The 16,441-nt window shown below is 39.0% G+C and overlaps 1 protein-coding gene across 2 annotated transcripts in view; it reads left to right on the top strand.

The window, feature by feature from the left end:
- Positions 1-16,441, top strand: part of Adk (adenosine kinase) — a 407,949-nt gene that overhangs the window by 337,811 nt on the left and 53,697 nt on the right. For both annotated transcript variants that reach the window (XM_028758526.1, XM_028758527.1), the window contains exon 9: positions 1,884-1,998. In XM_028758526.1, coding sequence (XP_028614359.1) covers positions 1,884-1,998 — 115 coding nt within the window. The remainder of the gene's footprint in view (positions 1-1,883; positions 1,999-16,441) is intronic.

A 16,441-nucleotide genomic window follows, 5' to 3' on the forward strand; every position in this document is an offset into this window, starting at 1 on the left:
CACTCAGACAGGAAATATAAAGAAGACAAACACATGGTCTGTTCAACCAGGGGTACTGGGAAAACTGGAGAAGGAAACTAGGTTTGTATCTTTCTCCTTGGACAAACATCAAAATAGATCAAAGACCTATGAAAACGAAAACTTCTAGATGAAAATATGGGAAATACATAGTTTTCAACAAAAGAAATACAATGTTCACAATTATTTTTAGAGGTACTAAATTCAACATCCCTAGTCCCCTCACCCCAGAATGGCTATCTTCAAGAAATCTGATGACCGGATTGGAGATTTAGCTCAGAGGTAGACAGCTTGCTAGGCAAGGCAAGGCCCTGGGTCTGGTCCTCAGATCTGTGGGAAAATAATAAGAAAGAAATCTGATTATAAATGTTGACAGTGATATAGAGACAAAAACATTAGTCATTGCCAGAGGGGGTGCAAATTAGTCCATCAATTATGCATATCAATTTGGAGGTTCCTCAAAAAATTAAAATTAAAAATAGAGCTACCATATAACACAGCTATTTCACTCCTGGGTATGTACTCAGAGAACATCTACTTACCATAGAGATATTTCCACCTCCATATTGATTGCTGCTTGAACTTCAAGGAAATGTAACAGGTCTCATGCCTATCACCAGATTGATGGATAATGAAAATCTGGTACATATTTAAATTACTTTTCATCTCTAAATGAAAATAAAATCATAAACTTTGCAGAAAAAAATGAATGGACTCAGAGAGTATAATATTAAACATCATCACCCAATCTACAAAGAAAAACATGAATATCTTAATATTTTAAGTGCATATATATGTAAACAAATGTATATGTGATTATAGTAGAGCCGTTAGAAGAAAGAACACAAAAGAGTGATATTAGGTAACGGAGGGTAATGAAGTCCAGATTTCTGACACTACGTCATGAATGTAAAGCTCATATCTTTTTTTTTCTTTAAATGTCATGTTTTTTTAAATGTCCTTTCCTATGGAAACTTAAGTCTTTACAGAATAAAGTAAGGTTATCATTTCTTTTTCTCTGCCAGATCTTTGAAAAGTTGGCATTGTCTTCATTTTGTTATTTCCCAAGCCAGCATAATAATATTCTGTAAATGTCTAAAATAATAAGTAAAACACTTTAGAAAAAGAAAAGCACTCTTCATTTGGGCAGAAGGGCACACAGTTGTAATTCAGCCTGTGGAGGCAGATACAGGAGAATCACAAATTCCAGGCCAGCCTAGACTACCCAGGCAGACTCCATCTCAACAACGGATGAGGAGTTCTTCTTTAAAACTCTACTTTAATTTGAAATTTGACTCGATATTTATTTGCTGATGGTAAGGACTTTTTTTCTGGCAATAGGGGCTAGTGCTGGGGCTTTGTACTGGCCAGGCAGTCACTCTACCAATGGACCCGGTCTCCACCCAAAAAACACTCTGCTGAGCAGCAGGACATTTAAGGTAGTTTGGGTTTGTTTTTGTACTGGTAACTGAACCTGGGTCTTTTCATAAGACAGGCAAAATGTTTTCATGTACATCCCGATTATATGCTGTTTTCGTCATTACCTTTCAGAGATAACATGTTAACACATTTGTAGATTAAATTATAAAGTGCCTGAGGTTTACTTTGAAATAAAATAAATGGCAGGTATCGAAGGTGAAGATGAAATAAGATCCTATCATAAATGTGAAGTTTGGTCAGACTGTTCCCCAGAAGCTCTTGGGAATAAGTAAATAAAGCTGTTCTCTTTATTTTTGTATGGTTAAAAATCTCTTTTCAAATGTGCCATAGTAAATACTAAGGTCCCATCAGAAGCAGAATTGTAAGCATACTAATAAAATTTTCCCTTACCCTACTGATCATAATTTTTTCCCTCTTATTAATAGACTAAAGACATTAAAGAAATAGCCAAAAAGGCTCAGGCTCTTCCAAAGGTGAACTCGAAGAGACAGAGGACCGTGATCTTCACACAAGGGAGAGATGACACCATAGTGGCTGCAGGTACTGTGGGATCTATGTGATAAATCCAGTGTTAAAAAGAGATTAATCACAACAAAGTTGTATTTCCTTCTACAGTGAGCCTTCCTCAACCGCGTGCCTCCTACAGTGTGACTTCCATATTCCTCCCCTCTACCCCTGCGGACATGGTTTTCTTTTCAAGGTTATAATTTATGAAAAGCCAATTGATGAAACTTATTTGCTTTTGCAATTTGGGGGGATTTTCTCAGTCCAGAAATCTCTTTCTTTTCAAAAACAATAACTTTTACATAGAAACACTTCCATTAGAATAAAATACATTTATTCGATTATGAACAAGTCAAATCCAGAACTATTTCTTCTGATTTTTTTCTGTCACTGTTGATTTGTTTTTGCAATACTGGGAATTTTATTTTTTGACTGTCTGTGTATTCCTGGCTCTCCTGGAACCCACCTGCCTCTGACTCATGGCCAACCCAATACTAGAAGTCTTACTTAGGGCCTTTTGCATGCTAAACAAGTGCTCTACCATTGAACTCTATCCCTGGCCCACTTTTTATACTTTATTTTATATAACAGTATATTTTAAGAGAATGTCCCACTGAATAACCTGTACTAGCCTTGAATTCCTTGTGTAACCCGGATTGACCTTGACCAACCTTGAATTTGTGATTCCTCTCCCTCAGCTTCCCAAAGAGCTTGGTTGCTAATTACAACCTCAGATTTTCCTTGAAGAAGACAAATCACATGTATGTTTTTATACCATTCATAGAAATTCAATAGAAATTTCATCTAGCAATCAAACATATTATGTTAATTAATATTTTCAATATGAGGCAACTTTATATTTTAGCTACTATTCAAGCTAAATGTAAGTCTGTTAATTCTTTCTGAATGGTTCATCTTTAATCCAATCAGTTAATGATTTTTATAAATAATAATATAATTAAGTCAATGTATTTGTTCAGCTGAACATTGAATATAACATAATATTTAAGGATCTGCAAAATAAAATTAATTTACATCAAGTGTTGTATATAGTCTAAATATTTTTTTTTTTAATTTTTGATATAGGCTCTCATTCTGTAGCCCAGGCTCACCTTATAATCTCTATGTACCCAGACTGGCCTCAGACTTGGAGCAATTCTCTTTGCTCAGCCTTCCAAGTGCTGACTGGGATAACAAGTATCCACCACCACGCCTACTGAAGTAACATTTTTAACAAAATGTGTTACACAGAGACACGAGAAATAATTTACTCAACTTCCTTGTTTGTAGTCTTACCAAAAGACAAAAATCAAAAATTTGATTCAAAAGGAGTCAGTGAATGGCCAAAGTTAAGTGACTTCCCCAAAAAAACAAATATCCTTGCTAAGCCTTGAATTCTAGGAGGGATATAAGGGGCAGCCCAGTTAAGGAGGCTCATGTAAACAAAGGCACCAGGTACTGTGCAGTCCTTCACTGATGTGGCCGGAAAAGGCATGGTGTTAATTTTTGTAGAGAAAAGAAATAACACATGAAAGGGTATCTCTACATGACACAGACAAGATCACTATCTTGTTAGTGTGTGGACCAGTTCTGACTCAAACCATGTAGGCTTCTTATAGGAAATGTAATCCTACCTCCAGATTCATAAGATGCTACTGGGATGCTCTTTGTGGAGCGTACATTTTAAGACTCTCTATATCCTGGATCATGTCTCATACAATCCTCTTCCTCACTCTCAATTTGCATAATTTTCTCCAGACTGATATTTGGCCTCCCTATCTTAATAACTGAATTTTTTTGTGAACTTACTTTATGCTTTATTAAATTTATTAAACCACTCTTAAGAATGCTTCTAATCAGAAATTTATTTGATGCAAGTCATAGCTAATCTTGCCGTTCCTACCATATGAAAATGAACTTAGAGGATGCAGTATATTGCAGTGCATGATAAATACAAGATGGATAGAGAATCTGTTCAGTGGTGTCAGCTACAAAAGCAAACATGATAAATGTTAATGCAGTTTTGAGCCCTGGGATAAGCTATTCAGTGCACAAGTGTAGCTGAATCTCTTTGCTGTGTTGTTATTCATGGCAGCCAAATAAATGTCAATAATAAAAGAGAATTAAAGATTTTCATTTCCCAGAGGCAGTCCTCTAATACAGCTTGATCTTTCATTTCATTTGTAATTCGTTCTCATGTCAGGATGCAATCATTCGCCAGGCTCTGGGTGTCATGTTAAGTCATTTAATAATGATTAAGAACATAAAAATGTTTGGCCTGTGGGGCAATTCACAGAAGAGATGCCAATTTGTTATTGTTTTCCCTCCTTTTCTACTGAATATGGATCAGCCTTTTCCCACCTCCTAGCATTAAAATACTAATGGAAAATAGGGAGGGAAAGTGTCCCTTAATTTACCATAAGTGACATTCCAGAATGGTACAAGGCAGTGCTAACACACTTATTAAAGCACTAATTAGGACTCATTGTGCCTTAAACCTCACACTGTAGAGTATTTTCAAATGATTACACTGTTAAGGCATTTAGCAATAATGTTAACAAAAATCAATTCCCTTGCCATTTTTTTTCTACAGACCCATCTCCTTTTGAGATATGATCTTTATAAACCACTTTTTCCTCATAGAGGCTCATAACTGAAAGACCAGTGCTGTCATATGCAAATAAATCTTCTAGTGAATTTTGAAAAAATGTAGAGGTCCCCTTTTAAAGTATCGTCCACACTCTGACAATCCCACTTATGAGTAACATTAGGCCGGGCATCCTCGGCAAGTGTGTGAGGATGTCAGTGGAAAGATCTGGAGGAGAGCTGTGTATTTCTAGGAAATTTTCCCTCAGGTGATAGAGCTATTCTGTCTGTTCTCATCTCTCACTTTGAGAATCATTCAATTAAGTAGTTGACTCAAGGGCCACGTCTTATGAGTCTGTGGAATGATGGAAGCAGAATAGCCAAACATCTTCAATAAGTCGACCTTGATAGATGCTTCTTTCTCTTTATTCCATACAAAAATACCAAGGACTAGGGGCTAAAGAAATGGCTCAGTGCTTAAGAGTATGTGCTGCTCTTCTGAGGGCCCTAGTCCAATTCCAAGCATCCTTGTTGGATGGTCACCTGTAACTCCAGCTCCAACAAACCCAATGCCCTCTTCTGGCCTCTATGAGTACCTACCTGCTTGTAGCACACATTCACACAGATACATAAGTAAAAATAATTTTTTTTAAAAAAAAATTAAAGTCAAGGGGCCTGGAGAGATGGCTCAGCCCTTAAGAACACTAGCTACTCTACCAAAGGACTCAAGTTCAATTCCTGTCACCCACAAGGCAGCTCACAACTGTCTCTAGCTCCAGTTCTAGGGGATCCGATGCCCTCTGCTGGTCTCTTGAGTATCAGGCAAACATGGTACACAGACATGCATGTAAGCAAAACACACACACACACACACACACATATAATTGTAAAAATGTATGAAGAAAAAACTATCAAGAATTCATTGGCTCTTACAGGAAAACTATAGGTTAAATTGTTTCTACCTTTGAGATACATCTAACAATGTCATAAGTTATTTTATTACCTATAAATGGAGGTGTTAAAGTTACCTGTCATCTTCCTAAGTCCTTAAATCAACTCGTTGCTTCATCTCTTAGTTTTCATGCTCTCCAAAAACACTAAGTGCTCTCTGTCACTGGATAATAAAGATTATGTGTAAAACTCAGAAAGCACACAATAAGAAATGCAGATTCAAGGGGTTAGAAAGATGGTTCAGCTGTTACAACCACCTGCTGTTGGGCCGTTAGATCCTGAGTTGGATGAGTGTTGACTCATCTAACAAGGACACACCTCATGTCCACCAGTAGCCCTGTTCCAAAGAGGTTGGAAACAGTATGACTGGGGCTTGCTGCCTTCCAACCTAGTCAAGAAAACACAAGCCCCAGGTTTAGGGGGAGACTCTGCTTTGAAGGAACAGATGGAGGGAAATAGGAGAAGACACTTAACGCCTTCTTCTGGCCCCCACATTTGTATGCACTACACTCACACACATAGAAAAGTTCTTTATAAAGTCTTCCCTGGAGTTGTTAAAGGAATAATGCCAGCTATGCCTGCTACAAAGCATTAGTATAAATTGCCTTGAAAAGTCAACGTTTCTAGCTGGAAGGCTGGTTCAATGGTTAAGAGTCCATACTGCTCTTGTAGGTGATTCAAGTTCCATTCCCTGTGCACAGGTCAAACAGCTAACAACTGCCCATCACTTGAGCTTCAAGAGATCCAACACCTCTGGTCTCTCCAGGCACTTGTGCATACCTACACAGAGACATGCATGCATATACACACTTAGAATGAATATTTTTAGAAAAGAAAATGTGATCTTTGCGGCAACCAATTTTAAAGGTTGATCTTGTTGACATAGGTTGGTGATAGTAAGAACAATTTAAATAACATTCATTTAGAATGTCTATATATGGTGTGGGGTATTTTGCCTGCATGTGTGTCTATGGACCGGACCACATGGGTGCCTGGTGCCCAAGGAGGCCACAAGAGGACATTACATCCCTTAGAACTGGAGCTACAGAGTTTTGAGCCACCACAGATGCACTGTGAATCAAACCCCGGCCCTCTGGGAAAGTGACTGGTGTTCTTAAACCTCTGACCATCTCTCCAGCCCCACTGGTGGAAATTGGTGGTGAAGGTAAGGTAGGGGCGTAATAATGCATGCCTGCCATGGCATAAGTGTAGAAATAGGAGGACAGCTTACAGGAGTTGGTTCAGTCCTCCCACCATTTAGGTCCCTGGGATTGAACTCAGGTCAGCATGTTTGGTAACAATCCCTTTACCCTCTAAGCCACCTTGCTAGACCCTCACCCTTCATCTGGTGAGATTTTAATAAATAGTCCTTACCTTGTGAACAAGTGAGTTGTTCCTGAAGAGGTTTGTTATTAACCGAGAAGTCAAAAATATTTTGGAACCAGGAATGGTGGCTCATGCCTATAATGCTAGCATTCAGGCTGTTGAGGCAAGAATTCCTCTCATTCACACCAGCCTGGGCTGCAGGGTGTTTCAAGGTCAGCCTGTGCTACAAAGTGAGACCCTGTCTTTAAAAAAGCAAAATAGAACAAAAGTAATTGAGAATATCATGTGTGATACTTAGAGTATCCTGACAAAATTATATGCTTGTGCATGGTTTATATAGTTTATTGATCTCACTCCTGAAAAAATACAACTTCCCCCAGCTGCCATGTTTCTATCAAACAGGACCCTGCTGCAATGCAAAAGAGCCCATACTGAGCAAGTAGTGTTGATTTCTACAAGGATCTGTTAAGGCAGATTAGTGCAATACAGACTACCTATATTAAAACTTACACATACTTTCCTTTAAAATGTAACAAATACCACAAAGTATATTGAATTCTAATATGCAGACTTGGTACAACATTTTATTATTAACTCACATTAATGTAACTGCAACCACATAAAGAAATACAGCCCCATGACTGTACCAGGAGGATCGTGAGTTAGTTTGATGGTAAGATCACTTGGGGTGGGGGTGAGGAGAAAGGCACAGTACTACAGCCCTTCAGAAACCCCTCTCATGCCCCCCCCCATCAAGTCTGCCCCACTACTAGAAACCATTGTCTTACCTTCTCTTGGTAGCTGTTTATTCTGATTTTGAAATGGAATCACTAGTATGCAGAATTTTTGTCTGACTCTGTTTCTATCCTTATTTGCACACTTCCTGTGGTTTTTTTTTTTTTACAGTAAAGACTACCCCCCAGGAATGGGATGTATTTTCTCTGTTGCTTCCTGGATCTTTTCCAAGGAACTCAGTTTCCCTTCACCAGAGCACAGTATTCAATAACTGGAATCTGAACTCCTTGAGCTCCTCATTGCTTCTAGGCCTTTGGAGCAGAGCTTGGCAACAGATGACGTGTTGTAGTAAGCTGTGCACGTGTGTGAGGCTCGTTCCAGCCTTTGCCCTTTCCTCATTTATAACTTTCCCTCTCGCCTTGGATTCTAAAATGCATTGCTTGCTTATCCCTAACATCATGAAGTAGTTTTGGATTGCTTACCCATAGCCTTGTGAGCCCTGTTGTACTTACAGTAAGTGTCTGTCATGTGTAGTCACTTGAGCTGCTTCTTTCTCCCATCCACATTCACAAGGTTACAGTATTCATTTATAATGCAGGTACTGTCTTTGGCTGGTATGTATATTCTATCTTGGTTTTCTTTTGTATCCTGATTAATTTTTTCAATAAATAAAATTCATCCTTTGTAATGTCGAATTCTACAGGTAGTAAAGATTTTCATCTTTCAGTCCCACATTTCCAAAGGATTTTACCAATCTCCACTCTCACCAGTATATGGCATTCTTAATGGTTCCAGTGCTCTGCTAACATTTGTTGCTGTGTATCTTTTGAATCTTAGCCATTCTAGTGAGAGCATAATGGTATCTCAGTATGATTTGGCTGGAATTTTCCTGGTATATAATAAGTGTGCCTGTTTGCAACTAGGTACCTTGTAGGATATTTCTCTTGAAGTCTGTCTTCCAAACTGGGTTGTCTTTTCAATTTATAATTCTTTGTTTGTAGCTTGCACTTGGTATCATTTATGTGTGACAAGATCTTATTATGTAGCCCAGGCTGGCCTCAAACTTGTAATCCTCCTGCTTCACCCACAACCAAGTACTAAGAGTATAGTCATTAATGCTTCCTTACTTGGATATGTTGGCCCTATCCCCCTTCCCCCACTTAGAAATTTTTCCACATTTTATTGACTAGTTTCCTGTGCCTTTATTCTGTGTCTTAGTTATCTCTAATAGTAACTGATACTTTATTTCTTTTCTTTTCTTTTCTTTTCTTTTTTTGTGATAAAACAACCAAAGGCAGCTTAGGGGGGAAAGAGTTTATGTCCACCTACAGGTCATAGTCTGTCACTGAACGAAGGCAGGGCAAGAAGCTGAAGCAGTTGCCTGTCATCTTGTCATAAGGGTCATGTTTAGCTAACTTCCTTATATAGCCCAGGACCATCTGCCCAGGTGGGTTGGGCCGGGCCCTATGACATTAATTAATAATTGAGAAAATTCCCCATAGACATGCCCATAAGCTAGTTCGTTTGGGTAACACCTCAATTGAGACTCCCTTCTCAGATAGCACTAGGATATGTCAGGTTGACAGTTAAAGCTGACTAGGGCACTCTTCTAGGCCACAAAATCATAGCTTTGGTCTCTTTCTCTTAACCGTGTCCCCAGAGGATTTTGTTGGGTTTTATTTCTTTTTGGATGGTTTCATGTCGACCATCCCATCTTCCCATTTCTTCTCGTAACCGTTGGGAACCTTTGGAGATGTTGCTGTGCCTTGCTTTCTCATACCGGGGTTACTAAGAGTGGGCAAGGAAAGTGAAGCATGATTAAATACAGGGAAGAGAATGTGAGCAAGGGGAAAAGACAGAACGAGTCCAAGTATTAAATAGATTTTACGATGTGTAAATAATACTAGGTAAGTGAGAATAGAAATGAAAAGCATAAAAGTTTTTAAAGTAAAAATCAAACAATAATTTTTTTAATGAAAAGAAGGAATACAGAAAGTTCATTTTATAAAATAAGGCAAAGAAAGAGCATGAGATGGTCACTGGATAAGGGCATTTGCCGTCTCACCTGACAACCTGAGTTTGATCCAAAAAATCTACTGGTGGGCTTTGTGTTTTATTTTGTTTTTAAGAAGACAAAAAAAATCAAAGAGGCCTCTTTCTGAGTCTCCCAACTCGAATCAGTCTGAGGTGGGGCTGGCTTGCTGGATTGTATTGGTAGCTCCTCTGTGTTGCAGTGGTTTCTGCTGCTGTCTGTGCTGCCTGAGGACTGGACCAGCCACAGGTAGATACAATCTCAGTGTTAAAGTCTGTGTTCATGTTACAACTTCCCTTCTTTCTTTGTGTGCCTGGAGACTATGCTAGTCTACAAACCTTGTATTCTGTAAATCAGGAAGGTTACTGTTCTTTCCAGAGTAGACCACCCCCACCCCACTCTGCATTGAACATCCAGAGGAATTGGAGTTCCTGGGCAAGAAGTGATGGATAGCTCTCAGTACGTAAAGACTTAAGGCCTGGATAGAGAAGAAAGGGTAATGGGCACTCTGCCTGCCACCGAGATTTTTCAGACCCTGCATGTCAGTAAACTATGGGGGAGAGGAATATGATTGCCACTCTGGTCGTCCACTCAGCCAGGGTTGGAGATGGAGGCTGTTTCCTACTTCCCTCTTCATTGGCTTTCTTTTTCTCCCTGCTTTTAACTCTCCTGTCACCAGCTTGATCACCTATGAACTTCCTGTTTCTGTCCTATTACCCTGACTCTTCTCACTCAGAGTTACGTGAAGGAAATGTCCTACCTCATCCTGGGCCTCCTACCCCTGATCTACATAGATGGATCAACATCAGAGAAACTGTTCCACTTCCCAGGGTAAATCCTCTCCATTGAATTCTCTATGCAACTCGTTCCTTCTGTGTTTTCATGAAGGGATTATTTCACAGTGTTATTTCCTCTGGATATGGTTTAAACATGTAGCACTTAGGAAGATAGCAGAAGGATCAGTGGGTGGAGACCTGGAGAACAAAGGCCCTGGAAGTTTTGTGGACCCTTCACAGGGTTCCTTTATCTGCCTGTGCTGCTGTTGTATCTCGGTGCCCAGTAACTTCTGAAACAAACCATGACCTTGACTTTCTGTGCTATGAGATTGGATTTGCTATTTTATTTCTACCATAAATTAGAGAGCATTGCAAGGTTGCTGTGAAGGATCAACTTTGCAATTTGTTATGATCAAATCAACACCGTGTTGGCAGTTAGCTAGTCTGGGATCTGTTAAGCATTTAAACCTTAAGCCTTCATAACAAATCCGTAAATATTAACGATCCTCAGCCTTAACTCTAGGAACTTTTGGAACTTGGATCATGGAGAAGTCAGGATAGGTTTGGAAATGGACTCATGTTTCTTGGTTTCTATCATAACATTACTTTGTATATTCAAATTTATCTTGTTCGATTTTTTTTTAAGTACAAAGATCTGTTGGGAGGAAAGCAGAATATCATGTGTTTTAATTTAATTTCCTTTGAGATCTTACTTACTTTTATTCTGTGTGCATGAACGTTTGTCTGAATGTTTATCTGTGCAACATGGGCTTGCAATGCCTGCAGAGGCCAAAGGATAAAGTCAGATCCCCTGGAGCTGGAGTTGGAGATACTGTAAGCCTCCATGTGGGTACTGTCAATCAAACTTGGGTCCTCTGGAAGAGCCAAAAGGGCTCTTAATAGCTAGCCACCTCTCCATCCCTAAATCATATTTTTTTACCCCCCCTCCTTTTTTGTTTTTGTTTTTTGTTTATTTGTTTTTCCTAAATCATATTTTTTAAGAGCAGTTGGCTAGAGTTAGCCTTTAGCTATCCCCTTGTTGCTATTTGAGCATATGAAACAGATCATAATCCGGGAATCATTAGATTTCTTTGGCAGGTAACAATAAGAGTCCAACTCAGTTTGCTGCTTGTTAATTTATCTATAAAGCATGGTCACATTAGTCACTATTGACAGTCATGATAATTGGTCTGGGTTCTGTGTGCCACTTATGTGCAGTACTATGTATTAAGAAATCTCAATTCAGTTTCAAACATTGCCAGCTTTTCCCCATAGTTAGTCTGTGTTTACTTAATAGGAAAATAGAAATACCTGTCTACTGTTGGGGTGGTGGTTTTTCTTTAGGTAAATTGTACTAATTGTGGTTTTGAGGTTTTACCTCTTAGTTTAGTGGTTAAAAATTAAAAGTTAAGATAGATTAGAGATACAAGAAGATGTGGTTCAGTTAAATAGAAGAGAAAAAGTAATAATATACATGCAAAAGTATATGTCTTTTTCTCAAGGATCATTTATTTATATATGGCTGATAAAATATACAGTGGTTTTTTTTTAATATCGTGTGTATTTTACCCAAAACTGTGCTATAGAAATAATGCAAGTGTGAGTCATGTCACATAATAATCAGAAAAACAAATGGGCCTGGTAGACAGTGTTACAGTGAGATTTAAGTACTTAGCTAGAGAGCTAGGTCTTAGGTGAAAAGAGTTCAGAGTAGAAGATGTTCAGAGTGGAACGTTAGGAGATGTCAGTCCATGCTAGGATCGAGATCAGATTGGAGCAGCCCAAAGATGTAACCAGGACACTGATTTGAAAATAGAAATATAGACTCTGACTCCCATTTCTGCACTGTGGCACACACACACACATTACTCACACATACACTATACACACTCATAATAGTAGTAAATATAATTCTTAAAAGAAGAAAATCACCTGAGTGTTCTTTTCGGTCTCAGAAGAAAAGAAAAGCCTTCAACTACACATAGCATTGCAGAAAGAAACTAAATGGTTGTAAGTATTACAAAGGCTTGGATCTAAACAATTGAATTAATTCTTCTTTCATTTGTTTTAAAATACTGCTGTTTAAAGAACGACCAGTCGTTGAGAAGTGCATGAAGTCTATAATTCTGCATTCATATAAGATGGACCTGTCGGCCTTCCCAGAAGACTGGCACTAACCAGCGCTTAAAGCTGCTATTGTCTGCCCAGTGGTTCTGCAGCTCAGAAAGTACCCTACAAAGTAGTCTCTGTCAAGTTAATGTCCGTTTCTGGGGACAAATCCTACATACAGCAGTTTTGCCCACATCATTGGAGGATGAGTGATTACAGAACCAAGAAAGGTGTTGATGCTGCAAGTCTGACTATGGGGTGCCCTGGAGAAGACCCTGCTTAGTACTAAGAACCTTAACTTAGTAAGAAGCACACATATAGTAGACCCACCTGTAATCTCCATACTTTGGAGGCAGAGACTGCAGGATCAGTTATCCTGGGGTACATACTGAGGCCAGTTTGTGCTACATAACATCTTGACTCAAAAATAAAGAAGCACATGGAAGCTTCTAGAACTGATGACTTCATGAATATATACATATTTAAATTTGCCAGACTGCACACTTTAGTTATGTACAGCTTAGTCTAAGTCAGTCATGCCTTGGTGTAAATATTAATAAAATGATAAATTTTATCTTAAAATAGTCAGATATCTTTTGCATCTTCTACCATTATCCACAAAACAGAAAGAGTTGGCTACCAGGTCTGGTGACACACCTACAGACGCAGCTATTCAGGAAGCTGAGGAGGGAAGATCACTTGTGCCTGGGAATTTGTAGTCACAATAGGCAGCATATCAGCACTTTGTCTCAAAAAAAGGAGGGGTGCAGGTGGGCCTATCTTTAAATATATGTTTACGACTTGAGGCAATCCAGGCAGCCTGAGCTATGAGGGATTGAGTGCCATAATTTTTAACTAGAGCATTGAAGCATCCTTTGTTAAGATAAGAGGTGTGCGTGTTTATAAGATTGTGCTAATTCAGTATGATTATTTTTCTTGTTGATTACTATGGGCTGGATATTAAACTCAATGTTAGGCAGGCTTTATAATGTATCAGTAACAATAATTGGATGTTTTGGGGCTGGATATTAAATTACATGTTAGGTGGGCTTTATGATATATCAGTAACAATAGTTAAGTGTTTTTGTTTCTGAGAGATGGAGAAAGATCAATGTCTCTGATGCCCAGTAACATAATAGATACCTTTAATAAAACATTCTTAGTCTTTATAGAGTTTTGCTTTTATTAATGAGCTTCCCTGTTAGAAACTATTAATGACTTTCTGGCAATGTCATCCTGGTTGTGACTGAGACCAGTGTGAACTCTTGTTATTGAAGATTCATTCTGGAGGCTGAACATATATATTAGAAAATGTCGGTGTCTGAGGAAATTGAAACTGGAATGTGTGTGATAAGACTTTCTTAAATGAGTCACTGTTTGCTGCTCCAAGTGCGGCCGGTCAGTTGTTCCTATAATATTGCTAGGGTTTGAAGTTGTCAAAGATGTTTATGTCCTAGTACTATTAAACAGTGTAAGAACGTCTACATATGGAGGCATTTGTGTCATTTTTGTGTAATGGGAAAAATGACTATAAGTAAAATGTGTGGTCGGGGGGGGGTGGTACCATCATTGAAGTCAGGATGCTACAGCGCCTAGAGATGGAGCTCATTAGTAGAACTTTTGCTAGCATGCTGAGGGTCTTAGGTTCCATTGTAGGGGCTAGAGGTTGATGCAGCGACTTGATACGTCTTTATGTATTATTTTAAATGACAAGCTTAACCAACATAGTGAGTTCGTTTGCTTTGTGAAACTGCTTCACTTATGATTTGAGGACTTTTCAGTAAGCATAAACAAATCAAAACAGAAAAATTGCCTACCATTACAATCAAAGTAACAAGAATGATTGTGGGGGTGGGGTTAAGATGATAAATATGATGTATTTTCCATATCTTATTTTCTTTGTCTTAAAATACATGCCAGTTGCTTATAAAAGAACCTTCTTTTAATGCAAATGTACAAATTTAGCTTCCACAAAATCGCATGAACTGGTACTGGCTGAAGCTCTGGGGTTTCATTATACAGTGATGACTCAATTAACAAATCCTCTATGAACAAAACGTTTTTACCCAAGGCTGGCCTTGGTGCAGCAGGCATGGGGGAAGGATCAATTTTCTCTGAGGTAGATTGGTGGCAGCAGGGACTAATGAGGCAGGGCCTTGAAAGTGGCTCTTTCTCAGATCTGACTCCTCGGGGGTTGGCTAGAGCCGATGCTGAGGGCACTGCTGCCCTCCTGGGACCGCCACAGCCTGGTTACCCAGGTGTTGAAAAAACAATTTCTGTGCCAAGACCATATGTGACTTTTAAGAGACTCGGCAGGACTCTTGCTTTAGGCAGAGTGTTCCTTGTCCGTGATGAGTGTGCGCAGAAGCAGCAGAGGGAGTCCCATGTGCTCCAAGGCTTGCTCTTGTCCTCCCTGCACTCCATGCATTGCTTTTTCAATTTTGTGAGTCGTTTTACTCAACTATAAAATGAACAAACTGCCAAGAAAGTCTCTAATGTATCTTTCGAGTCTACTAGATACTATGTCTGTGTTAAGAAGGCAAACTCTCTGTAAAGGGCTAAGTAGTAAATATTTTCTGTTTTGTAGGACTCCTGATCTCTATCACAAAGGTTTTATCTGTGCCTCTGTGGTATAGAAATAACCATATTTAACAATGTGTAAACAAATAGATGTGGCTAGGTTCCAGTAAAACTTCACAAAATTGGCAGCTAGTCAGGTTTGGCCCACAGACTATAACTTACCAGCCCCCGTTGTAAGTATTAGTTTAAAGAGACCATCATATTAAAAGTATTTGAGTACAGTGTATAAATCTTAAGGTCTCTAGAATGCTAAGCATATCAGTGTGTGACACAATGCCTGGTTCTCTTCAACACTATGTTCTGTAAGTCTTCATTTTTTCTGCCTAGTGAGAGAACTTCAAGGTTATGTTAATTATCTTTCTGGTTAAATTATGCCTTTCATAGGATAGTGTGGGCTCTGAACCTTTGTCCTTTTTTGATGGTTTGGGGGGTTCTTTAAAAATGACAACTGCCAAGCTTAGCACAAGAATTCTCAAGTCTCCATGTATCTGCATTTTCATGTGGAGATTAGTTTGTCTTCTCTTTCAAGGCCTTTGGTAGTTTCTCTGTCAGGATGTGCTTGTCTGCTTTGTCAAGTGCCTTTATATCAACAACTTTACTTCTGTTTCCAAGAAAGTGAAAAAGCAGTTAGTGATTGGAATAATTAACCCAGGCCTATTATTCTTACAACAATCAGTCCAGTGATTACTTTATCTGCCTGGAGTAAGTGAGAAGCAGGGGTGGTGTATGGTGGTTCATGCCTGTAACCCTAGCACTCAGCAGGCAGAGACAAGGGGATTGCTGGACTTGGTTGAAAGAATCTTTTTTTCTTTTTAAGGTTCTATGTTTTATTACTGGACAAACTATACCCCCAATTTAAACATGACCATGACCATAAAAACGTTGAACTCCATCTAGTAGGATCTATTACTGTGATTCAGTATATATAAAACCTCGGCTTCACCATTGTGTGAATCCTTACGGACTTAGGTTCATTCTCCTCCAGTGTCTTCTCTTGGAGTTGTATCTGATTTTGTTACCAGCTGTGATGTTTTATATATACTTGGCTTAGGGAGTGGCCCTATTAGAGGTATGTCCTTTTTGGAGGAATTGTGTCATTGTGGGCATGACATTCTTCCTAGCTGCCTTCAGAAAAAGAGGTGGAATTCTCAGCTCCTCCAGCCCAATTTGAGTAACTTGGAACTGGAGTTCAGATCCCCAGAATAAGCATAAAAACCTGGCACATCAGGCCTGTGATCCCAACACTCAGGAGACAGGCAGGGATCTCTAAAACAAGCTGGCTAGCTAGACTAACTGGAATCGGAGCACTCTGTGTTTAGCAAGAGACCCTGACTCAATAAATAGAGTGGGGAGCTGCTAAGGAAGATGCCCAACATCAGCCTCT

The sequence above is a fragment of the Grammomys surdaster genome, unplaced genomic scaffold (assembly GCF_004785775.1).
Source record: "Grammomys surdaster isolate TR1022 unplaced genomic scaffold, NIH_TR_1.0 126198, whole genome shotgun sequence".
In the NCBI taxonomy this organism is placed as follows: domain Eukaryota; kingdom Metazoa; phylum Chordata; class Mammalia; order Rodentia; family Muridae; genus Grammomys; species Grammomys surdaster.